This window comes from Gavia stellata, chromosome 32 (assembly GCF_030936135.1).
Source record: "Gavia stellata isolate bGavSte3 chromosome 32, bGavSte3.hap2, whole genome shotgun sequence".
Lineage (NCBI taxonomy): Eukaryota > Metazoa > Chordata > Aves > Gaviiformes > Gaviidae > Gavia > Gavia stellata.
This window is the reverse complement of record NC_082625.1, coordinates 4,697,261-4,722,490: the sequence shown is the minus strand read 5'-3', so window position 1 is coordinate 4,722,490 and position 25,230 is coordinate 4,697,261. Positions and strand designations below refer to the sequence as shown.

The 25,230-nt window shown below is 54.0% G+C and overlaps 2 protein-coding genes across 2 annotated transcripts; one reads left to right on the top strand and one right to left on the bottom strand.

The window, feature by feature from the left end:
• Window positions 1–5,165: 5,165 nt before the first annotated feature.
• On the top strand, window positions 5,166–9,313 carry OAZ1 (ornithine decarboxylase antizyme 1). The gene is given in 6 exon segments (XM_059831735.1): window positions 5,166–5,340; window positions 7,768–7,825; window positions 7,827–7,913; window positions 8,045–8,217; window positions 8,754–8,839; window positions 8,966–9,313. Coding segments are annotated over 6 exon segments (651 nt in total). The 5' UTR covers window positions 5,166–5,224; the 3' UTR covers window positions 9,097–9,313.
• A 13,032-nt stretch (window positions 9,314–22,345) lies between these two features.
• On the bottom strand, window positions 22,346–24,181 carry LINGO3 (leucine rich repeat and Ig domain containing 3). The gene has a single exon (XM_009809667.2). It carries the CDS (start codon window positions 24,179–24,181, stop codon window positions 22,364–22,366), a length of 1,818 nt encoding a protein of 605 aa, XP_009807969.2. The 3' UTR covers window positions 22,346–22,363.
• Window positions 24,182–25,230: the final 1,049 nt, after the last annotated feature.

Here is a 25,230-nt window from a genome sequence, read left to right as displayed (position 1 = left end):
TGAGAAAGCAGAGATCCAAAGTTTCTTTAGTAAGAAGTACAGACATTTGTTGGCCTGATGAACTAGTGACTGCTTTCTTCTAGTTCAATATCTCACAAAGATCTTGGAAAATAAATTCTTCCCTGTGCTGGTAAACATGTAAGAATTCCGGCTTAACTTCACAGTGGCATGCAGAATCTCCTTCCAGCACAAGTGGGTCTGCAGAAAACCTGACCTTCAAATCAAATCATTCTCACACGGATGACAATGAAAATGAGGAGAGTTTTCTAGCTAGAAAAAGTGTTCTAATTACATGTCCCACAAAGATCAGAATAGATTCTCACACACCAAATAGCGGTTTTAGTGGGGGAGTATTTAAAATTAGATAACTGGTAGTTAACTGTTACCTGTAAGGAAATGAAACAGAAGTTCTAAGGAAGGAGATGGGTAGACTTAAGAGCCCTGCCTTATAAGACTTATAAACTATAGGTCTTATAAAGTTTAGAAATAACACTGTCCAGTGTTTTGATAAAGAAAGACCTCACAAGCTTTTGCTGTACTTCGTTCCCACACAGAGCTGACCAAGATGAACATTTAGCTTATTCTGGGACTAAAAGCAGCTAAATTACAGGGTGGAGAATCACAGAATTGAAGTAATCGCACACAATGATTTCTGTGAAAACACGTCATGATGGGCATCGCTGCCTCAGTTTCTGTCCTGTTTTGGTGCTTGGCTACATCTCTAGATAACTCTTTAAACTGTAAGAACAAGTTGAGTCTCGCTGGAGTGGAAATAGAGTAAAAAGGCAATCAGAACAATTTGATTTTATACTCTGGCTCAATTATTTTATTAATTATTTTTTTTAACCATTTTTGGGGAGTACTAAGTGTGTAATGCTATGTAAGGACTGCACATGCTTTAAAAGAGAGCTTGTGTTTTTCTTTCTGTTGTACTTCCCCAGTCAGCAAATCAGAGATAGATTAGTTCCCATGATGCTGCTAAATGTCATAAACATCTATTTCCACGTTCAAGAAGAGCTATGACAGCATGATGCAGCCAAGCAGAAAATATACGGGGGTTTCTGCGACATGTCAAACACCAGGTTTGTTCCATTCACCTTCACTGGAGCTTTGTTACTCCTCTAGAACGTGGACGCAGGAGCTGCTTCAACCAAACTGGCAGCAGCCCGCCCTCCGATAGCCTTGTCAGTGGCAGAAAACCACACAGAAGCACTAATATTTGCAGCCGTGTTATTTAGTTATGTTTTAATCACTTGAACAACAGAACAGTTTCTCTTTCCTTCTCGAAATAAAAGATGTGATACAACTACAGTATCAACGTGCAGGATTTCAGAACCGGCAAGTCTTATGAGTGTTTCAGGTCCTGTACATCTTTCTGAGCACTAGTTTCGTGTCATCTCATCACAAACACTTGCAAACCTGAAAATGGACAACGAAGAGGAAAGACATTCAGTTACTTATCCTGCCCATTTCTTGCTCTAACATCTGTTTACATCAGCTACCAGCTCTGAATTTGACTTTAATTTACTCCTGTGCTGCCATAAACTCTTCTTCCAATCTAGTATCTTTCAGAAAGTAAAAGCTATAAAAGCTTGACAAAGAATCATTAACTGGTGATTTTGACTAATGTTTGAGACCTCTTTTGTTAAAAGAGGCTGAAAAGCATGCTGAAACAAACTAAAAAAGGAAATTCTAGAAAATGAAACTCCTTGGCTTTCCTCAACCTGAAACAATTTCCACTTAGATTCCTAATGTGGAGTTCAGTTGTGCTGCTGCTTCTGTACTTTCTCCATTAACAGGTCTGGTTATTGAGTAACTCAGACTGCACAAGATATTTTCCCAGGTCGTTTCATACAGCCTAATTGTTACGACCTGCTTGTGTAAGACCACAGAACAACTGGGACTCGCTGCATGCTCTCCTCTGAGGAGTTCAGTAAGCAGTTCAGGAGAGAACTGATATAAGCTCCCTGCTGCATCTCCTGCTTTGGGGACTATGCTGGTCCTTTGAAACATGTATTTTTTGGAGATGGGAAGGCTGTGGTAGGTGGGAGCCAGCGGAATGAGGGGGCTTTTGATAGTGTATTTGCAGACACCAGCATAGGACTTGGGATGAACTAGGGCCTCTATAGATTCTCTATTTGCAATTGTCCATCTTGCCTCTGTGTTGAAAGCTACTGTGCCACAGCAGACGTGGGCAAGTAGGAATGGATGCCCACACATCAGCTGGCAGGATTCATTGCCCAGGGTATTAGATAATACCAGGGACTGAGATGGGTTTGGACTACGGTGCCAAACTAGGAATGCAGCTGGAACAACTGAGACAGCAACACACAGTTACTTCTGCCTACTCTGCTGCCACGGGTAGGGTAATCATGGCAAACCAGTGGTAAAAAAATAGCTGGAGATGGCAACACCTCAAGCTGCCTCAGCTGGTAATCCTGAAATGGTGAGTCAGAGGCTTCTCTGTGAGGATTTATGAATCGCTGTCACTGCTGAACTGGGAAGTCAGGCTATCTCAGCAAAACTGCAGCTGGAACTAATCCCACATGATATTTAATGCACAAAACCAAAATGGGTTGATTGGGCTTTTTACAGACTACAGAGCACCACAGAGTTATCCGGGTCACTCAACTGTAAAATGGAACAATGGTCCGTTGACATGACAGGTATCCAAAGGGCAAAGCTGTTTCCAGTGCCATAGTAAAGAGGAAAGCAGCTGCAAAGACCATGTCCTCTGACACAGTGCCATTATAAGGAATTACAGTCTCATTACTACATAAATAATAAATGCCGTTATTAGAAATAACGAAACCTATCACAAAATGCTAAGACAGTCCTTCCATCAACTAATAGATCCATCGCCTCATCAGGAAAACCTTTCTACTACAACACACAAAACATGAATTGCTAAATCTTCTCTGACATGCTTCATTTGGTCCCGATATTCCTGAATTGCAGCTATCCCATTGTTTCAGGCTGGTCTCTGGGTAATGCATTAAGTGGCAGTCAGCTTCCCCTCCATAAATCAACAGCCCAATCTAGAGAGCGGGGAGAAAGCAAGCACTAATGTCTCAGTTATGTTGTGTTCCGGGAGCTAAGTGCAGATACCTGCAGCAGGAAAAGGACTTTTCTCTCATACCTCTTACTTACCACGACTCCCAGACTAGTCACTGGCTGCTGGCCAGGCTAGGCTTCTCATCTAAGCTGCAGGAGAACAGACAGTGTTTTCTTTCGGCAATACACTTTGTTCCATCATAGTCAATCAGAGCAGTTTCAGGACACAGAAGGTGGGTGGGGATTTAGACACTTAATCCTTGTGCAAAGTGGAACCAATCAATGGAATATCCATGTGCTCAGAGCTCCTGGATGGGAATATTTTAAAGCAAATAAAAATAAGCAAGATAGTAAAAAGAAAGTTTAAAAAAAAATGCCCAAATGCAGCTATGGTACCTGAAGGCAATAAAAGAGGCGTGTCGTAGCCTGAGTTGAATGAAGAAAAAAGAAATACAGCCATCTACAATTTTTTTTAGAAAACCATGATTTTGAAAATCATCACAACATACCTTTAGTAGTTTTCTTTGGCTCTATAAACACCTTTTTCCACTTAATTTACAAGGCATACCTGACTGCAAACTCGATTCAGCATCATTTAAACCATTATTTTGGGCTTTCTTTCCATATAGGATAAGATCCACTGTTCAGGATGTGCCCTGACTTTTGTGATGTGCTTCTGACTCTGTTTTCAGAAGAGGGACGGTCTCACCTAATATGTAACAGGCTGAGATGTTCAGAAATGGCTGAGTCAAAGATCTCCTGTCGTGGAAATTACAGCCTATTTACCTTTTGTACACATTTGCTGCTTTTAAGACGAATTTTGAAGATCGGCCCCTACCCCCCCAAGGGATGAATCTGCGTTTTCATCAATATTGTCTAAAAGAGAAGCGGGTGTCCGATTTTCAAATTCACATCCTTGTTCTTGCCGTGGGGCTGCAGCAAGACCCAACCGTGTCCCCCAGCCTCAGATTTCCAAAATCCTTGCTGGAGATGAAAAGCAGAGCGCTACGCTGTCAGGGGAGCGTTGTGGGCTGTTTTTTATGGGGGTGCAGACGCAGACCAACTTCTGCTATAACCAGGATTTATTCACTGCCTCATGAAGGCGCAGCACAAAGCCTTTTCCCGTTTAAAAGATTACCACCAACCATTCCCCAGACAACCGAAGCTATAAATTACTGCACCGCCCAGCACAACACACAGGCCGAGGGAAAACTGGCAGATGTTGCAACTGGAGGTGGGAGCACGGGCACCCCAAAACCGCGTCACAACTTCATCCCGTCCTTTTAGGGACCTCCTCCAGTACTTGGGGCTGTTTTGGGGGATTTTTTTAATTAAAGTTTCTCTCAGCATCGAGCCGAAAAACGCTTTGCACGACAGACCGGAGGGCGACGATGCCCCCCAGGGCCCGCGGCCCGGCGCAGGCTGCTCCCCACAGCAGGTCTCGCTGCCGGGAGGCCGGGCTCCCCCCACCAGCGAGCGGGCAGCCCCGGGGCTGTAAAGCCGGGCCGTCCCGAGGCCGTACGGAGATCCCGAACCCAGTTCCCCAGCCGCAGCCCGCGCAGCCCTCGCCTCCCCTCACGCCCATCTGCTCGGCGCGGAGGGACGCTCCCCGCCCGCCGCTGCCCCGCTCCGCCCCCGCCGGCGCATGCGCGAGGCCGGGGCTGGCCCCTCCCCTCCTCCGCAGTTTACCTCAGCCAGGCGGGGCGCGGACGCGGGACTCGAACCGGCGGCTCTAAGGGGAGTGAGGGCTGCGGCGCCGCGCCGAAGCCTCCCGGCCGAACCCCGCCAGACCTCGCCCACCCGCAGCGAGCATAGCCAATCAGAGACCGCTATTTCCCCCCCTCCCCGTCCTGACGCCCTTCTAACCAATGCCGAACCCGCTCACGCTGCCAGCCAATAAGGAAAGAGCTCGCTCTTCCGCCCCCCGCGCTCCCTTCAGCCAATGGGAAGGGACACTTTCTAAGGGACAATCTGGCCGTTCACCGGACGGGGGCCCTTTCCCGGTTGGGGGCGTGGCCCGCTCCGCGGGGCGTTGCCGTGGCGGGAGGCGTGGCCTGGGGAAGGTATATAAGGACCCACTGCGGCCGCGGTGCCATTTTGTGTAGCAGAGCCTGGAGAGCGGCCGGCGGGAGGCGGCGGAGGGTTTCGGGGTTCGGACCAGAGCGGCCGGATGGTGAAATCCTCCCTGCAGCGGATACTCAACAGTCACTGCTTCGCTAGAGAGAAAGAGGGGAATAAAAGCACCATCATGCCCGCTGTCCTGAGCCTCAGTACCGGACAGAGCAGGTGAGGGGCCGGGGCCTCCCTCAGCCTTCGCACCGCTGGGCGCTCGCCGCCTCCTCCCTTCCCCTCAGGGCCCGCCCTGATCCTCCTCCTCCTCGTCCCTCAAGCGCCGGTCGCCTCCCCCGTGACCGGGGGGAGGGGAGGGTGCTCCGTGGCGGGTGGGGGAGGGGCGGCCCGCGCCGTCGCCTCAGCGCTGGGCGCTGCGGCCTGGCCTCCTCCCCCGCAGAAAAAGAGGGAGGGAAGGGGGAAAAAATAAGAAAAAAAGGAAAAAAGGGGGTTTTTTTGAACGCCCAAGGCGGCGCCGGCCCGCTGTAGCGCCGGTTGTACCCCCCTCCCCCTCGGTCCGGTGTGACTCGCCGCCGTGCCGGGCGACACGTCCCCCCTCCCCGGGGCGGGGGAGGCAGCCCGTGGCCGCCACCCCCAGAGCCGCCTCAGACGCCCGGCTGCCTCCCGCCATGTGCCACGTTAGCTGCCGTCTGCCTGCGGGGAGAGCGCCCATCGCATCTCTGGAGTTGTCACACCGTGGGAGGAAGCCTTGAAGAGCAGACACCGGCCCCTGAGGGGAGGTGGCTGCTCCGTAAGCCGCTCCCGAGCAAGTTAACGGGCTGAAAGGTGCCTGGAGACAAAAGCCGGGCTGGAGGCAGGGCCTGGAGGTGCCTTCTTCCTACCGGGGGAAAAAACCCCACAATCAGGCAAAGATATCAAAGGATTGAAAGCTGTTATCCCATTAAGGAAACTAATCGAGGGTACTGAGCCTGAAGTAGAACATAAGAGTGTTAGGAGAGCTGTTAGTTTAAAACTCAACCACAAGATTAAACAATCCCGACAGATGTTGGGAAGAAAATAATCTGAATCGGAGTGACCGGTGTAGAGTGATGGAAGCTTAGGGCATCAGTCTGCCTTGTATAAAGGAAGCCATTATTAGACCTCATACGTGGACTGAAATTTTTTTCAGAAAGCTGTTTTTATACTTGGCTGCTCTTTAAAGCTTATTTTTTCCAAGAGGAGTAAGTACACACAAACATCACTGTAAAATATATTCTCGATTGCAAAGTGTAGGCACCCGTCATTATGCACTGCCTTTCGCTGGGCGAAAGGTGAAATTGTATACAGGATTGCCACTGCACGCTTCTGAACAGGGCGCTTAAAGGCTTATTTGTAAGGGTAATTAGGAATGTGTAGCTCTACAACCATTCTGAGATAAGTATCTAATGCTAGTACTAAAGAAAAGTGTCTCTCTTTCAAAGAGCCTAAAATAATGGATTTTAATTGAGAGAGCGCAAAGGTAAATTTTTTTAATAAAACTTCGCAGTCGCTGTGCTTACTAATGCCTTCCAGCATACAATATTTGACCTATATGGCCATTCAGTGCCTTTCTAATATGGATTATTCATCACAAGTTTCAAGCTCATTAAAAAAAAATCAAACTCATACGAACTGTGCAAAATGGTGGATTATTTTCTACATGTTTATTCTGATTTGCAAATGGCTGCTGGCACTCACAGACAGGACGATTGTGAAAATTTCCCTAAGGGCCTCGATTGCTGCATCTGCTGAGATGACGCAACTCGAGAGTGAGCCTGCAGGGTGAAGGATGGTGCAGAGGGAGGGGCCAGTCAGCACAGCGTTTGCTCTTGGTACAGTAAAAGGCTTATTTGGTTAAGCCGGCTTATGGATGGGGTGACACTTAGCATGCATACAAGAAATAATGTTTCATATCTTAAGAGGATAACGTTCTGAACATTAAGAACTGAACTTTGCCGAGCAGCGTAAAACTGCTCTGAAGAATTCAGTAGAAAGGCTTGTAGGTTTTCAAATATTCAGGTGTGGTCTCAGAGTTAAAACTGGCAAGTTTGCTTCTGAGCTCTGCATGGTGAAAGCATTTGAGTTAGTGACATCTGTGAGACTATTGCATGTAATTTTCTAACCTCAAGCCAAGAGTGCTGATGCAAAGGTCGAAGGTAATTAGGGTGGTATATCCCAGGGCAAAAACATGATCCCTAGCTTGCTGGGCCAGTTACTCATGATAACTTAGGAGAACAAGGTGGGGGAGAAAGTGGGATCTTGCGTATGTGGTTTTGTGTATGTGATAGCAGAGTGGTTCTTCTCTTGATCAAGTCAAGCATGCTGCTGCCTTGCTAGAGAAATATACCTTGCTCACTTCAAGCCGAGAGTATTTTCATCTCCAAGTTAGTCTTTTCTGTCAAAATACTGCAGTAGTGGCTTGTGGATCTGGGCGCAAGGCAGGGTTCCTGTCCCTGGTCCGGAGGTTCCTTTGTCTTGCCACTTAGGTTGCAGTGGGAGGAGTTCCCTTAGTCTAGGTTTGGGGTTTTTTTTAATCTTGCCGTCTGATCACTGTTTAAAACCTGGAATTCACAGGGCTTTGCCTAACACTGCCTGTTTACCTCTCTAACTGTGATTCCTTTCTAGTTCCAGGGTTCCCTTCAATTGCTGTAGTAACCTGGGTCCGGGGCCTCGGTGGTGCTCCTGATGTCCCTCACCCACCCCTGAAGATCCCAGGTGGGCGAGGGAATAGTCAGAGGGATCACAATCTTTCAGCTAATTTATTTTATTCGGTGAGTATGAATAATAATAAGTAGCTTGCTGGGGTGAGCTTGAATGCATTTCTTGCCTCAAGCCTATTAATGGCAGCTATCCCTTCTCCTAAAATGAATCGGAAATAACTTTGCACATATTGCTGCTACAGGATAATCGGCTGAATGTAACAGAAGAACTAACATCTAATAACAGGACAAGAATTCTGAATGTCCAGTCAAGGCTTACAGATGCCAAACACATTAGTTGGAGAGCAGTGCTGAACAACAACAACCTCTATATAGAAATTCCCAGTGGTGCTCTGCCTGAAGGGAGCAAAGACAGGTGGGTAGAATAAAATGCAGCTGTGGTTTAACTTGGCTCCATCTTGAGGGCCTATCAGTAGGGTGGAATAATGCTTTACTGTCGTCGATGTTTGCTTCCATTGTTCTGAAAGTTGAAGTCTAATTATGGTGCTTGATGCTGTCTTGTACGAAGCTGCAACAAAGTGATCCCGGTTTGAGGGCTTCTACCTGTTTTGTCAGGCAGAACCACCCAAAAGGTCTGTGATTTCAAGCTGTGTTCCCAGGTACTGGGTGGCTACTTTTAGCCACTGAAAACACCAGCCTGGCTCTGAGTCTGTCACTGCAGCTCTCCCTTCAGCTGCAATAGAAAAGCGTGTTTTCTGTGTTACTGAAGACGTAGATTTCTGTCCTCAAATTAAACCTAGGGCTCAGGGATCTTCTTGGTGTGACTCTCCAACCCTAGCCTCTTACTTACGCCTGTGAGTTCATGTGCAGATTGGCTCGCAGGGCCTTGCGAACTATCCTTGAAAGAAATGCTTGCTCATGTGCATTGAACGCCTTGTATTTGTCTTGCAGTTTTGCAGTTCTTCTAGAGTTTGCTGAAGAACAGCTTCGAGTTGATCATGTGTTCATTTGTTTCCACAAGAACAGAGATGATAGAGGTAGGTGTTAACTCACAGCACGCTCTCTAGAGATATGAATGCAGTATTTGAAGTTGGTTTTGGTGGATGCTTTAACTGTTACAGTATCAAATGGATGAAACTTGTTTTCTGCTTTTTTTTTTCTAGCTGCATTGCTCCGTACTTTCAGCTTTTTGGGCTTTGAGATTGTGAGACCAGGGCATCCCCTTGTCCCCAAGAGACCAGATGCTTGCTTCATGGCCTACACGTTTGAGAGAGACTCATCAGAAGAAGAATAGATTGCAATGTTTGCCTTTTAGAGCTTTCTTGTTGTCTATAAAGATGATTCTGTAGAAATTTTGTCAACATCTATTACAGTATAAATAACTCTGTATGAAACGTTGTGACCAACTGCTCTGGTGGTGAGATGTTGAAAATTTCAGACTCCACATCTTTTTCTGGATTTGTGCGCATGTTGTGGTTGTGCAAATAAATGCTCCCTCCAAATTAGCAGTATATTTCTTGAAGTTTAATATTGTGTTTGTGATACTGAAGTATTTGCTTTAATTCTAAATAAAAATTTATATTTTACTTTTTATTGCTGGTTTAAGCTGTTTAAGACTTGCACTCAGAAGAGAGGGCTCTGGAACTGCCCCAACCATTAAAGCTGCAGGTATGGAAAGGCGTTGGTCATTCTTTGCTGGACTGGAACTCATGGCTACCAGGACTTGAAATACTCTAGCAATCCTGTAAAAGCCTACTTTCAGTGAAATAAGGAGCAGGCTGGGCATTTCCACTTGTAATTAGGATCAGTGCGTCCCTGCGCTATCAGTGTTCTGTAGGATACTTCAGGGCATGTGTTAGCATTTCACTTGAGACTTTCTGAGAAGCCCAGTGCACGGCTGCCTCGAGGTTCCACTGTCTCTGAGTATCAGATATGTGACTTTGATACCTGAAGTCTCAATGTTATGGGGAACAGTGGAGTCTTACACCAGTGTGTGTTAAGCACGCAGGATGGCCTGACGCGTTCTTTGGCTGTGATCTAGGAAGGCTGGTGGCACTTCCATAGCCAAATACTGTCCTGGGGCCTGGGTGCCCTCCAGAGCTTGCCTGCAGAGACAGATGGGGGTTGAAGTGTAAGGAGAAGGGTCTGTTGTCAAGGAGTGCCTGGTGTTGGGGTGCGCAGGATATGGAACAGAGGGGAAAATGGCTGCTCGTGTAGCACTAGAATTGACAAAACTTGGGCTGAAGCTTACTAGAGCCAAGTCTCCAAAGGGCTGTGCTTTAAAGCATTGCATTTCAGGTTTTGTTCGGTACCTGCAGCTTTGGAGGCTTGTTTGGCACCCGTTCAGCTGATTAATCTTTCCTCCGTAAAACCTTAGAGCAGTGACTCCCTGGGATGGGTTATTTTACCAGGTTGTTACACTCTGAGGCAGTGTGAATAGAAGCATGTGATCTTCACGAGCGTGTACTCTGCCAGGGGCCTGACATCCCCTCGGAGCTTGGCGTTAAGAACTCTACGTTGTGAAATGCTGTATACAAGTGAGGGTGCCTAAGGATCATCCCACAGGTCATCCCTAGGCAGATGTTCTGGGCTAAGCAGTACTGGAATTGCATGGAATACACCAAAATTTAATCCCCGAAATTGTCTTCTCGGAGGTGCAGCAGGGAGCAGATCCCGTAGTGGGATCTGCAGCACAAAGTAACCCAGCAGCATGGCACCATGTTCCAGAGAGTCTGTTGTTAAATTAGCAACACAGTGAAAGGTGGATGTTCTTGATGGTCTGTTTAATTGGCTCCCGATAATTTCTATCGATCTGCCTCTCGCTAACGCTGCCCCAGCTTGGGCCGTGCTCTGCTCCCGGGGTACGGCACGTAGCACGGCCGTCACCTCTGCTGGGACCAAGGCTCCTGGCTGCGCTGCAGTCCAGTGAATGCGAGAGGTCTCCTTCCCACAGGTCTCTTGCCAATTTTTTTGTGGCTGTATAATCGTGCTATTCCTGTGGATTTTTTTGGAAAGCTGTCAACTTGCTTTTCCTGGCGTGCCAAAGGCCAGCAAAGAGGAGGTGCGTATGACCGGGGGGAGGATGTTCCTCCTTTACTCAACAGCCTGGCAAAGGTCTAAAGTTCATAAACTGGTTCTCTAGAGAAATTATTGTTTTCGTGTGTGATGCTGTGCCTGTGCTGCGGTCTGCTTTCTGCAGGGAGGTGGAGATGTATGTGGTCCTGCCTTGAAGGCCGTGGTCCCGGGTAGATGTTTCGCTGACCTTGGGTGCTCCAAGCTGCTCCTGGCAGAAGGAGAGGGGGTCAGCCAAGGTGGAAACCAGAAACAGGGGTGCAGGGGGTTCTCGGAGGAGCCGGCCTGGGGCTGGGGTGGGCCTGCAGGCACTGGCAGAAGCAGGTTTTGTCTTTGTTTTCCCAGGATCAGATGCCCAAGGCGGCTTTGGGCGAGCTGCTGCTGTGCCACGGGCTTTACTGCCATCTTGTAGCCACGCAAGATACTACAGGAGAGGTGGTGGGGACTGCTGGGCTGGGGCTCACCCAGGACAACCCCTCCTGCATGTTTTTGGCCCAAAAGCCCATACTGAAGTTTGAACAACGTTTCTGCAGACCGGCTGTGCTTGGGTGGTGACGGTGTCAGGGTTTGTGTGGCCGGGGAGCTTGTAGGGTCCCGCCTTGCTCCTCCAGCCTCGGCAGGGAGGCCACACGGCCGGGTTTGGGTGCTGCTCCGGGAGAGAATGGCCCCTCACCGTGCACAGAGCCTCGCACAGAGGGGCTGTGGTCCTGGCTGGGTCTTCAGCCCCGCTGTAGCCCAGATGGTGAGGCTGCTGCCTGCCCACGCTCAGCAGGCAGGGCAGGAGGCAGAAACCCACCGACCGGGGGAGCTGGGAGTGTGCTGCTCTGTGGTTTCATCTTGGGGGGGGTCACAGCTCCGGTTTACCAGGGGTTATTTTGAGCTCAGGGACTCCTAGGAGGACTCCTCCCTGATCCAGCCATGCCACCAGCTCCGGTGGCTGCCTGGTGTGCCACTGCCCACATCCATGGGCACACCGGGGCTGCCCCAGCAGTAGCCGCGGGGAAGCCCGGGAAGGTCTGTCCTGCTGTGTACACAGCCCGCGGAGGCTGCTCTTGCTGCTGTCAAGTTGATAGCTGCAAGTGGATTAATAATTACTTAATTAGTAATAATATAAATGACCTGAGCACGGTCTTGGCGCTCCACTGTGACGGTCACTTGGATTCCGCATGGATCTGGGGACCAGGGTGCAGATCCCGCATGGTGCTGCATGTCTTATATCGAGCAACAGATGCAGCGGTGCCTTGGTGCAGCAAGAGACCGACCCTGCAGCCTGGTGCCTGGGCGCAGCACCCGTAAACCTGAGCTATTTACTAGACGCCACGGAGGCTGTTCTGGCTAACCACCGCCAGGCAGTGAAGTTTGGCTTTGTGTTTCTCTCTGGATACCTCACTGGGGTGTGTAATGCTGTCAAAGAAGCACATAAAGGACCAGTATTTAAGAGGCTCAGCTCTGGGTTTTATTGAAGCTGCATGGCTGCTGTATTTCCCCCTTTAAAATGTCATTTATATTTGTGACTATGCCACAAATTGTTTCTAAAAAGAGCAGGCTGTACGAGCTATTGTATCTCTCCCTTGCTAACGGTGCATTAAGGTGAGCTGTAATAGGTGGCTTTGCATTGTTATTTAACACAGTGAAAACCTGGTGGCCGCAGGAGGGGTGTAAGGGGGTTTTGTGCAAAGTCTAAGCCCCATAAACTTTACTCGGGATAATCAGCCACTAAATTGGTGCTTGATCCCATGGCTTCCATCCAGCCGTTTTTCCTGAGACGCTCCGATAAACTGGACTCACAGCATCAAACAAAAATTGGCCGAGGGTGTAAAAACACACCCTGCGCTGTGGGAGTTTGGTCCCAGCTTCATCATTCATGTGCTGTGGGGGAAGCGGCTTCAGGTTTGCAAACAGGGTTTTTCCAGCCAGGACCAGCTTGGGTTCCTTGCGGGAGATGGCAGCTGGTGGATTTGGCCATGTCCCCATGGGATTTTAGCTTTGGGGAGACCTTTTGGGTGGGCTGAACTTCAGCTTGCCTTTAGGGAGTGTAGAGAGCCTGGGTGACTTGGTAGAGTGTGTGTTCGGTGACCTCCTTGAAGTACTGGCAGCACAGCCACTCCTCGAGGCCAGGGCTCGCCCCTGCCCCAGCCGAATTCTCTGCAAACTTCAGGAGCAGCAGAGCCCTCTTCACCTCCACCCATCTCCGGAGCAGGGTGAGGGTCTTCTTACTCCTGGCGAAGAGCTCCTGGCGAGGCCCCCACAGCAGGACCTGCAGGATGCTCCTCGCCTGTTCGATGGAGACCCTCTTGCAGGGATCTCTGTGGAGAAGCAGCATGGCCAGACGCTTGAGTCCCGTGGAATAGATGGACAGGGAAGGGATTTCAGGAAGTCTATTGCTTCTGAACCCCAAGGCGTTTTCCAGAGACATGTCCACGTGCAAGATCCGATAGATCAGCATGCCTACATTCAGTTCATCCGCCACTGGGGAGGGTGGTGCAGCAAGCCCCTCGGTCCAGTCCTGCTCTTGGCTGGTAGAACAAGGTCTTCGCTTGTCTTTAACCTTGAAGAAGCTGCTGATGAGCAGCCTTGGAAGGGACAGGGATGCCTCCTTGCCTTGCTGGCCCTGGGGAGGACATGGGCACCGCACCAGCAGCAGGTTCTCGGGGCAGAGGTCCCCCTGCCCCACGTTCTGCACTCGGAGGTGCTCCAGCCCCATGCACACCTGGAGGAGGAGGAGGCAAGCCAGGCGTTCATAGTGCCCGGGGCTGGTCCTGTGCAAACCGTGAGATCCCTTCACAAAGCTTGCCAGGGTCTGATAGGGGACCTCAGGAGAAATAAGGACCTGCAGGACAGGGCGGGTGGCAAGACGGGCTGGCTCCTCTCCAGAAGGGGACCAACTCTGCTCCCCAGGGCTTCCCGGGAACACCAGCTCCCGAGGGAGGCAGTTGGAGAAGCGGCCGATCAGGCGCTGGATGCTGCAGTGCACCCCGAGGGAGCTCTGCACCCCCAAGCTGGCACAGCCCAGCTTGGGGACCTGCAAGGAAAGAACAGGGCATGGCCAGCTGCGCGAGGACAGCACCACGGGGTGCCCTGTCCTGGGCTGGGCCACCGCCTCCGCTCAGGGTCACCAGCCCTTGACTGACCCACGCACGGTGCTGGGCTCCCCCCGCACCCTCCGAACCCCCTGGAGCCTGCTGGAATGGCTTTGAGCAAGAAACAGGAAGGGGGGGTGTGTGTGTGTAACCCCCAGGTGGGCTGCAAAGCTGCTTTGCTGGATCTCATCCTGCACTGCCTGAGCAGCCAGCTCTGCTCCAGCCTCTACTTTGTGTCTGCTGGCCCCTGGAGACTGCTTGCCAGGGCCTCTCCCCCAGCGTGACCTTCTCTTTGACGTGTCCTTTGGACCCATGGGAGCTGTCGCCCTCGCCTCCCTGGCCCATGCCAGCAGCGCCGTCTCATTTAGCAAATGCAGAAGTAGGTGTAGAAAGGGGAACTGCCTGTGTGATGGGGGTCAGTGGAAAAACCAACGCTCCCTGTTCATGCTTGCCTGCTACAGGAGCCAGCTCCCTCTGCACCGCCCGGGGCATTTTCCCCAATTCCCTGCTTACCTTGGCTGCAAACACCAGCTGGGTTTGCTCAAAAGCGAAGCCCACTCGGAAATACCAGGCATCCCCACTTTCGCAGCACGGCTCCCGGTCCAGGATGCTGAGCGCTGCCCAGCTCTTCCCTGCCAGCTCTGCCTCCAGCAGCTGCTGCTGCTCCTCCGGACCCACGAGCTCCTCCTGGATGCGAGCCGAGAGCCGGGCCAGGGCGGCCGCCTGGCACCCCAACAGCACCCCGCACACCCCGGCTGGGCTCTCCAGGAGCTGCAGGAGCTGCCCCAGCTCCCCGTCCGCCATCCCAAACGTCAGGTCTGCTGGGATGGGTGATGGGGCTTTTTGTGGGCTGCTCTGGGCCACTGGTTCCCCCAGGCTTTGGGACTTGGTCAGGGGCTTCTTGGGTCCCCAGGAGGGTCTGTCACATGGGGGGATGGAGCTGGGAGCCCCCTCCTCGTGTCGTGGATGGGGTGGTGGGATGCTGTGAAGGATGCTGCCGGCCCATGGTGTGGGGTCACCCTGACAGTGCTGGGATGGCCCCTGCTCCGGGAGGGACTCCGCTCGCTGGAGCTGCTTTTTCGGCAATGGGGGAGGCAGGGGGTCCCAGTCGGGCTGCGAGGGCGGTCTCCCGGCTCCTTCCCCTCGGCTAGCCTTGCGGGGGACGAGGTGGGCTCGCAGCTGTCCTGGGGAGGGAGGAACAGACATGGCAGGGCTGAAACTTCCCTAAGGCGGGGGGAGAAAGTGGGAGATGGAGTGGGATAGGGGTACAAGCACATTGTTAGTTGCCCCACTGCATATTTCCAGCCCCAAAGCGATGCCAACGCCAGCTGGAGGGGTCATGGCCGGGTGCTGTGGGAGGAGGACGGGGACGGCAGCAGGGTTTGTCCCTGCTGTCCAAGCTGACACCTCAGCGGGCAGGAGGGCAGCGGGCTCAGGGCGTCACTCACCCACGTTGCTGTAGATAAGGGCTGAGTCGGGGGGTCGAGGCGGGTGGCCACCCGGGGTGTCCGGCATGGGGGTGCGTGGTCCGGGGGCACCCAGGTCCAGGCTGCTGCAGCGGGTGTGCACGCTGCCCCGCGCCTGCAAGGCGGCCCTGCACAGAGCCGGGACTCAGCGCTCGCCCCCCCGGAGGGTTTCCGGCTCCTTTCGCTGCCGGTGCGGGGGAAGAATAAGGAGAAAGGGGAAGCAGTGGCCTGGGGAGCCCTGGCTGCATGGTTTTGGGACAAAAGACAGGGAGTTTGGTGGCCCAGTGACTCCAGTTCCTGCACTGGGGGGTCCTGGGGCTGCTCCCACTCCCGAGGAGTGGGGGCTGCCTTGGGGGCTTGATGCACGTTGGTTCACACCACATGGGTGCAGGGGGTGGTGGTGGTGTATACACACGGGGTCACGTCTGCCCTCCGGTCCCTGTTGGGTGGCTGCGAGGAGGACACGATGGTGGGAGAGGTGTGGGATGAGAGCAGGAAAAACCTTCGACACCCCTGGCCCAGGTCTGGGTGGGCAGGACGGGGTGGGGAGTGTGTGTGTCTGTGTGTGTGTCTGTGTGTAGGGATGGAAAAGCAGAGAGCCTGTAAGGAGGAGAGCAACAGGAAGGAGCCCTCCGCAGCCCCGGTTGGGGTTTCGTTTCCCCGTCCTGGCCAGGCTCAGTGCAAACCTGCAGCTCTGACCCTGCTGCCACAAGCGGTACCGAAACCACGGTGGCTTTCCTCAAAAACTCTGGTTTCTGCTGGGAACATCACTTGCTGTGCAACTTCAGGCTTTACCCCTCTTTGGCCCCCATTACCCGCCCTGGGGAACCAGGGATTATTGCCCTGCCTCTTGCCATGGGGCAAAGCATCAGGCTGAAGCAGCCTTGCTATGGGAGCTGCTGGTAAGCTCCTTTTTGGGTCCCATTTGCAGAGCAGTTTCTTACCTCTGAGTTTTCCCTGGCAGCGGTGGGGGCCTGGGGGGGTTCAAGTCCATCTCCCAGCTCGGCGGCAGCTCCTGTTCCCCATCCCAGGCTCCTCCGGCGCTGGCCATGGCGCTGCCAGGAATCGCCTTGCACAACTTACTGCAACCGCGCTCGCAGGAGGATGTTCTTTCAAAACCTGCTTCTTGCAAGCCTAAAGGAAGCCGGAGGCTTGGCCTCGCTCCCCGGCAGCCCCCAGCGCTGCTCCGGGGATGCACACGGCCCACGGAGGCTCCTGCTGCGGCTGCAGTAATTGCATTGCTTTCGGTGCAACCTGTTGCAATGGGTTTGCTTCCTCGGAGCTGCTTGCGGAGGCTTCACACTTTCCTCCCAGGCTGCTTTCTGGATGGCAGCTGTATTGAAGGGGGGGATTTCTGCGGTAAAACCCCCCAAACCATGTAATTAATTCCCTGCTCGCATGGTTGTGTTACTCTAGGTGGATTGGCGAGGTGGAATTTTTTTGTTTTCTTCGATGTTTTTCTGTTGAGATTTTTCTGCAGCCGTTGCACAAGAGGAACCCAGTTGTTAGAAACCACTTTTTTTCCTCCCAGAGCTTTACAGGCACTGAGAGAGCACGAAGCGACAAGACTCAGCTGCTGAAAAAAAAAAAAAGAATCCCCACCATCGGTGTCTGTCCCCTCTAAGCTAAAGTCACTCTTTTAACACTCTAAACCCCCAAATATTTTAATATCGCCTCCCTTCTATTCAGTCTTTGAACTAATTAGCAAATAACTAATGGCACTCATTAGCAATTGGCGAGGGTGGGAGGATGAGCCCCTCTGCCCAGAGCTGTGGGAAGGCAGCTTCAGGTATGTCTCCTGGGTGCACCCAGGCTGGAGCTAAACAGGCTTCGGGGGAAACGTGGATTTGCACGAAGAAAGTGGAAACATCCACCGTGTTTCCACCATTTGAGCTGGACCATGCATCCCTGGTGGCGGGGTGGGAGCCCATGGGCCCGGGCACCTCTCCAGGGCTTTGGGGGGCCGGTTTGGGGCTCAGTGGGTGCCTGTGAGCCTGAAGCCGCCCCCAGTGAGGAGACCACCCGCCTTGGCGGTTTCCGCGTTGTGTATTTTGCAATCAGTATTTCCCAACCAACACCGAGCAAGCCGGTAGGTTTGTGGCTGCTTGCCCGCGGCGCTTGCCAAGGGCCGTTTCTGCCGTGCCGAGGCCGTATGCTAGAGCTGATAAAAATATGTGTTGGGGCTGAGTCATGTTTGAATCCGGCACTAGCTCAGCGAGGATGTGCAAGACTTTGGGAGGAGGCAACCTGCATTGGTACCCACACGGTCCTTCCCACGCTGCTGCCCGCTTTGCTGCCGGGGCTGCTCGTCCCTGTGCCCCAGCCCCGGCCGGGACTGCAGCCCATCCCTGCCCGGCAGCGAGGCTTGGCTTGGTGTTGCTCCCTCAACACATCACCTAGCACTATAATGCTATAATTTAAAAATAAAGAATATAAACGGAGCATTTAAGATTCAGTGAGATCCTGGGCTTATTGATGGTGTTCAGCAATGGGGTCAGTGCATGTAGCTCATCCCAGTAAGTCATTTATGTTAATGACTGTATAACAAACTGTTTTAAGCAACAGTAAATCTATTAGAAGCATCAATACTTTCCCTAATGATTAATGTTACCTTCAACATTAACCAGAGATCATTAGGAGAATAAAATTACAGAATTAATGCAATGAATGTGACCCTATCAAGCTAGAGAGAGGTGGCACGAGCGGGGCAGGTAGGAGTTGCCTTTTGCAGAAGCATTAGCTGCAAATTTCCTGATGCCTCTTATTACAATAAAGGGGACAAGGCCAAATCTAAAAGCAACCTGAGCCCTTAAGAAGGACTGTGATTTTATACTGCTAAGCTTTCCAGGGCTAGTAAGCAAATGCTGATGCTTGTCCAAGCTACGGGGCACCCCTGAATCCATCGGTGGGTTCCTCTGCCTGTCCCAGGCTGATAAAGCGGCTGCAGGACACCGATGGCAATTGCAGTCTCTGGTCCAGGGGGTGCCGAGCCCTTTGCCCCACCCCGAGCTGCACATGGGTGGGATTTGGGGACTGCGTGGAAGTTTTACTTAGCCAAAGTCTTTTTAATTTGCAAGGAAATTGGTTTCTCTTCCCAGCAGGAGATACGATCTTTAAACGTACCTGCTGGAAAATTGCATTTTTCTAATTGTCTTTATTTTTTGATGGGGTTTTTTGTCGTTATTGTCAATATATCACTGCTGTGGGGACTCTTGGCTCAGGACAGGTCGGGGCGGTAGCTGTTTGGCTGGCGTGGGCACACTGGCTGGGCACAGCGGGCACTGAAACCACCTGAGCTGGTTTCTCAGCGTCTTTGGTCCCAGCAGCTCTCATCCCCCAAAAGCTGCCGAAGGAGTGGGTGGGCTCAGCCCTGGCTCCCACGGGTGTCCCCAAGGCCACGGTGCGCCCAGGCCCTTCGGCACTGGCACGAACCGTAACCCCGACCCTTAACCTCCCGGGCGCTCTTGTGCCATGCAGTATTTTTTTCATGCAGGAAATGAGAGAAAACCCCCAATTTCCTCTTTTAGGCCCATGAGAGCTTTTGCCCCAGCTGCGGGGGCTGCAGGAGGCCCAGGGCGCCGGCAGCACCCGCGTTATTTTGCAACCAGGGCCACCCTCCTTCGTGCCGTGAGGTGGGGACCGGGAGCCTCCCTGGGTCCCTGGGGAGCAGCGGGATGTGGAGTTTTGGGGTGCAGAGGCTGGGAACTGGCCCCGGGCCCTTTTCTCCAGCAGATGGAGGCATTGCTTTGCTTCCACCCCCACCAGGCTCCCAGTCCCCATCCCAGTCCCCATCCCAGTCCCATACTGGGAAAGCTGGAACTCTCGGCTGGCATGGGGGCAGGCCAGCCACTGAGCCTGGAAGGAGGGAGACGGGGCGGGGGGGGGGGTTCGGGGAGATGTAGCAGCCCCTTTGCTGGGGACACAAGGACAGATGGTCCCCAGCCAGCTGGGCAAGGGGACACCGGGATGGCCGAGCACCCCGTGGGGATGGTGACAGCAGCTGGGCCAAGGGCAGGGATGGCCTCATGTGCGGCCAGGGTGTCCCCTGGGGCTGGCAGGACAATAGAGGGGACTTAGAGGGACGCTTCAGTTTTCCTTGAAGAGGGACACCCCCACAGCACCACCAGCTCCTGCCTTTTGGCCCTACTGCAGTGCCCCTCCGTGCCTCAGTTTCCCCAGCCAGAGAGCTGCAATGCAGACCCCCAGTGCCCGGTTCTCCAGTCTCATCGGAGGGGTTTGGCCCTGTGTGTGCACACGTGTGTACATGCACGTGTGTGCGCACTCTTGTGTGTTATGTGAATCCTTTTAACACCCACCCCCGCAACCCCAATTTCTCTGCAAGCAGGAGGTGAGGTGCTGACTTTGCACCCTTCAGCTTAAGGGCATACTTATAAACACTCTATTAATAGTTAATAGTAGATTAATAGCAGTGGCAGTTTGTTAACACATGCACATTAATAATTTATTAATTATTAATATGGACTTTAGTACCCTCTCAAAGTTGGTTTAGCATTGTTTATTAAGGGCGTTGCAGGGCTGCCGGTGGTGATGATCGGCTGATGGGCTGCAAATCCCAGCTGAGCTCAGGGCGAGGGTTAACACCTGCCTGAACCCCAGGACACCCCCAGACTTGCAGCAGGCTGCAGCAGGTCTGGAGAGCCCCAAGGCACGAATCCTGCACGTGGTGCAAGCGGCTCCGACCGCTCTTTCGGGGTCCTGCCCAGCTCCACGCTCGCACTCAGCCCTGCTCGGGCTTTCTCCGCTGATTTTGGCTTTTCTTATTTGAGGCACATGGAGAAGGAAAGGGGGAAAAAAAATCAAATGAGCCACAACAGTCCCTTTTTTTTTTTTTTCTTTTTCCCCCGCAAACACATTTCACATGCTCATTACATATAAAACTGCACCAGGTCTGCACTGCCCAAACCTGCCTTTGCTCCCAGCTGCAAGGGTCCGTGCCTGACCCCCTCCCCACCCTCCCGCCACCCCCCAGGTAAAAAACCCAGACACCAAACAAGGGCGCGCGGGTGAGGCCGGTGGGCCCCCCAGTACGACACAGCATGCATGGCTCGGGGAGCGAGGGGGCACCGGGCATGCGAAGGGGACGTGGGCGATGGCCGGACCCATGGCAGGGGATGGATGGGGAGAGATGGGCAATGCCCCCCCAGGGTCGGGGGACAGATCCTGGCAGTGACCTGCTGCACCCTGGGGAGCACCCTGGCGAGGAGGGCTGGGTGCTGAGCCCGCCAACTCCTTCGTCCTTCTCCCCCCCATGACTCAGCTGGGGGTGAGGGGGCGCCCAGCACCCATGGGTGCAAGAGCAGGATGGTGGCAGTGGGACGGGGCGCAGGGGATGACCCGAGGAGCCTCTCACGGTGTGGGGGGGCACAGCCTCGACCCCTCGGGACCTCCAGCCTCCAGTGCAGCCCCGAAGGCCGGGGGATGCCTGGCAGGAGGCGGGCAGCTGCCTTCTCCAGCTCCCGAAGCGAGTGTGCCCAGCCTGAAGGGACATCCAGATGGTGGGACGTGCCCGCAGGAATGGGGGCAGAGATGGGACCTGCAGCAGCCCCCAGGGGTGCACACAGGAGGAAGAGAAAGAGGAGGAGGAGGAGGAGGAGGAGGAGGAGGAGGAGGAGGAGGAGGAGGAGGAGGAGGAGGAGGAGGAGGAGGAGGAAGCAATGGGCTCCCTGGCCTGCCTAGGTCCCATCTAGGCTGTGCCAGCTTTGCTCCTTCTCCCACCCAAAAACCTACGCCCCGAGCCGAAGCCAGCGGTGCCCTGGGCAGAGGTGGGAGGGGAAGCCGGGGACCATCCCCGCAGCAGCAGGGAGCGGAGCCCGGGACACCGATCCGCGGTCCCCAGTGTCAGAGGGTGCAGGATCCGGGTGGATGTGATGCCAGCCAGGACCTTCTCCCGGTGTTTGCTTTTGCCGTCGGTTCCAGAGCTGCTTGTTCCAAGCCTTTCTCTCCTCTTCTTTCCTGGGCTGTACGGCCTCCCCGTGCAGGATGAGCCAGCTCCTGCTGTCCCACAGACTTTGACTTCCCAAGCCAACGAAAATGGACCCAAAAGTGCCTTTTTCACCCGTACAAACCTCAACCCTTCCCCACCACCGCTGCCGTGGTGGATGGGGCAGATGCAAAGACAAGGTCTTGCATCGCCCTGGGGGTGCTCCTCCTGATTTTAAAGACCTTGGCCTCATTTTGCCCTTTTTTCCCCTTTTTTTCTTGCTGACACCTCCTCAGAGCCCGGCCTTGGGCAGGTTATTATTGCTTGTGCAGGAGTGTCCCCAGGCACCCGCGTTTGCAGCTGCTGCTTCTTAAATCCACCGATGGGAAGCTCTCAAGGCACGGCTGTGCCCCGGGGGTCCGGCTTTGCCAAAGGGCTGGGGGAGACCCCCGGCTCGGCACAGCCTCCCCCAGCACCCCAGTCCCGCATTGCCCCGGAAGACTTTTCTCTTGGAAATTTGTTAAAAAAAATAATCGTTGGACCAAAAAAAAAACCAACAAGAAAAGAGAAGAACCACAAACAACCACCAGGAAAGTTTACCAGAGAGTCTCTTAAAAAAAAAAGGGAAAGAGGAAGAAAAAAAGGAAGCAGTTTTTTTCCCAGGCCTAAACGCTGCTGATCTCTTGGCTAGAGAAATGCATAGTTGGTAGCAAAAAAGTCGGCTACATCGGGAGCCCCTGGAGCCCGGACAACCCCTGAGCCATTGCATCCCGAGGGCTCACCGCAGGGCTGGGACAGCCAGGGTCATCGCTCCCCGACCCCGAGGTCCATGCGGTGCCGACCCTGCTAGCCTCCGGCATGTCTCTGGCCACGTCCCAGCACAGCGAGGTCCTGCCGCCAGCCCCGGGACGTCGCCGATGCTCCCACACCTCCCCTGGCCCCGTCCCGCCGCAGCCGTGCCCGGGGCCGGGCAGCAGACAACTGTTCTCCTCCAGGAGAGGCTCAGATCATCTTCATGTTGAACTTCCTGGCTCCTCCTTGGCCTGTGGTGGTGGTGGGACCATCCACCTTGCGGAAGGAGTACTCCACCGAGAAGTTGTTCTTGTGCTGCCCTCGGCCCCGGCTCCAGACGAAGAGGAGGAGGAAGCAGAAGAGCACCACGCCCAGGAAGGTGATGCAGCCCATGGCCGTGGAGACCAGGATGGTCTTGAGGTCCAACGTAAACTTCAAGAAGACTTGCGTGTCGTTGTGGGAGGTGTCATTGAACTCACTGAGGTACAAAGTCCGGTTCGCGTAGTGAGATCCATCGCCCGGGCGGCCCTTGACCGTCAGGGTGGCGAAGTAGGTGTCGTTGCCCCCTGCGTTGCTGGCGATGCAGATGTAGGTGCCGCTGTCCTGCACCTGGGCGAAGCGGATCTCCAGGGTGCCCCCGGGCAGCACGGTCGCCCGCCCTGTGCTGCGGGTGGTGATCATGCGGTGCTGGGGAGACACCCAGGCGATGGAGGGGTCCGGCTCCCCATCTGCCCGGCAAAGGAAGGACACAGACTGCCCTTCCCGGGCTGTCACATGCTGCAGCTTCCGATCCCTTATCTTGGGCTTCTGGCAGGTGAAGTACTCGAAGAGCACGGAGTCCGGGAAGTCACGCAGGGCGTTGCCCTGGATTTCGGGTGGTGAGGAGCACATGGGCTGCTGCCCGTCGAAGTTGAGTGTCTTCCGTCGCTGCAGGATCCAGAGGAGGCGGCAGTCGCAAGCCAGGGGGTTCCTGTCCACCCGCAGCGTCTCCAGTGTGTTGACGGAGTGGAAGGTGCTCTCCTCCAGTGTGGAGAGAAAGTTGCTGGAGAGGTTGAGCAGACGGATTTGTCTCAGGCCAGAGAAAGCCTGTGGCTCCACGGACGCCAAGAGAGCGCCCACGATGTGGAGCTCCTGGAGCCGGATGAGGTCTTTAAAGGAGCCCTTCAGCACAGTGCTAATGGGGTTGTAGGACAGGTTCAGGTACCGGAGGTACACAAGGTTCCTCAAGGCAGCGGCGGGCACGGCTGTGATGTTGGTGTAGGTGATGGAGAGTGAGGTGAGGTTCAGGCCCTGGAAGCTAGTGGGGGAGACGTCTTCCAGCAGCGGCCAGTTGTCGATCTCCAGCTGCAGGAGGTTGTAGAGCTTCTTGAAGTTTTGGTCCTCCAGTGCGGAGATGCTGAGGTGTCGGAGCCGCAGCACCTCCAGGTTCTGGAGGTAGGAGAGCGACTCGGCCGAGATGGAGGTCAGGTTGCACTTCTCGATGGTCAGCTGCTCCAGGCCGAGCAGCCCCGAGAAGGCCCGTTGGGAGATGTACACCAAGTCGTTATCACCCACCTCCAGGCTCTTCAGGTTTCGCAGGTCCTGGAACATGTAGTCCAGCAGGATGACGAGTTTGTTCTCGCTGATGTCCAGGAGGGTGAGGTTGGTCAGCTTGGTGAAGACTCCCGGGGGGATGAGCTTGAGCTGGTTCCCCCGCAGCCGCAAGGTCTGCAGGTTGAACAGGTTGCTGAAGGCGCCCGGCTCCACATTGGAGATGATGTTCTCGCTGAAATCCAGCTCCTCCAGCAGCGGGTACGGGGAGAGGTCCCCCGGGTTCAGGCAGCGGATGCGGTTCTTGTTGAGCTCCAGGATCTTGGTCTCGGTGGGGATGCCCTCGGGGATGGAGGTGAGCCGCTTGCGGTGACACACCACCGACTTGATCTGCGGGGCGCACTCGCAGCGGGCAGGGCAGGCTGCCACCCGCGGGGGGCTCAGGAGGACCAGGTGGAGGACCAGGACCGGGAGCCAACATGTCATTGTGTAGAGCATGGTCTTATGGGCTCACTACCATTCTCCCATGCGCCTGGAAGGGCGAGAGATGTGGAGTCAGTGGCAAGCCTAGGAGAGGCTAACAAAGTCCTACCCAGCACCAGATCACCCATCTATGGGTTGAGACTGGAAAACGCTCCCCAAACCATGGCCCATGGCCCTGATAAGGTCCCCACTGCCCCAGGAAACTCTCCGAACTCCTTTCTCAGCCCCTAACATGTGACTCGGTGACTGTGCTTATGCATACCTGGGCTAAACAAGCCTTACCGTCTGCATGCACCATTAGGAAAGCAGAGAAACTGAGGCAGGGGGAGATACTTGTGAGAGGAGACACGGCTGCAGACCCACATCTCAGCTTCTGCCCCCCGCCCGCTGGCTCACACCTGCTCCGTGTCACTGACAGTGGCGTAGGGGACTGTGAGCGCGAGCACCGTGGGATAATGAGGGACACAGACCCGGCCCCGGGCAGCGTAGGGGCAAAGAGATGCAGCCAGAGGCCCTGCAAACTCATGACACAGGTGGGGCGCTGCAGCCCCTCTGCTCCCTGTGCTGCTTCGGTGAGGTCTCGTCCAGTGGCACAAATCCTTCCCAGGCCCCGGGCTTGGTGAGGTCCCGCAGTCCGAGGGACGCTGGGCACTGCACGTAGGGACCAGTCCTCCTGTCCCCCTCCCCAGCGTCTCCCTCTCGGAGCAGAGATTAAGGCGGCTGCAGGCACAATCTTCGCAGCTGAGGGATTAACACCGACCTTGCACGACATGGTGCCCTGGCTGCCCTCCTTTCCAGGGATTAGCACTTCGCTGCCGCTTTCCCTTTTCCCTACTTCCCCTTCCCTGCTCCCTGTCCCCTTCTGCGCCCCAAATCTGCCGGGCTGCCACCACGCCTGGAAACGCACCTCCCACCACCGGTGCAAACTCATCAGCCGCCTCTCTGTAATGAAGCACTGTCATTAACCTAATTAAGTGGCAGAGCTGCTCGGTAGGGGCACTGCAGGGTGTTTCTGGGCCCGGAGAGGGAACACAGGCAATTTGGGGGGTACTGAGATCAGAGTC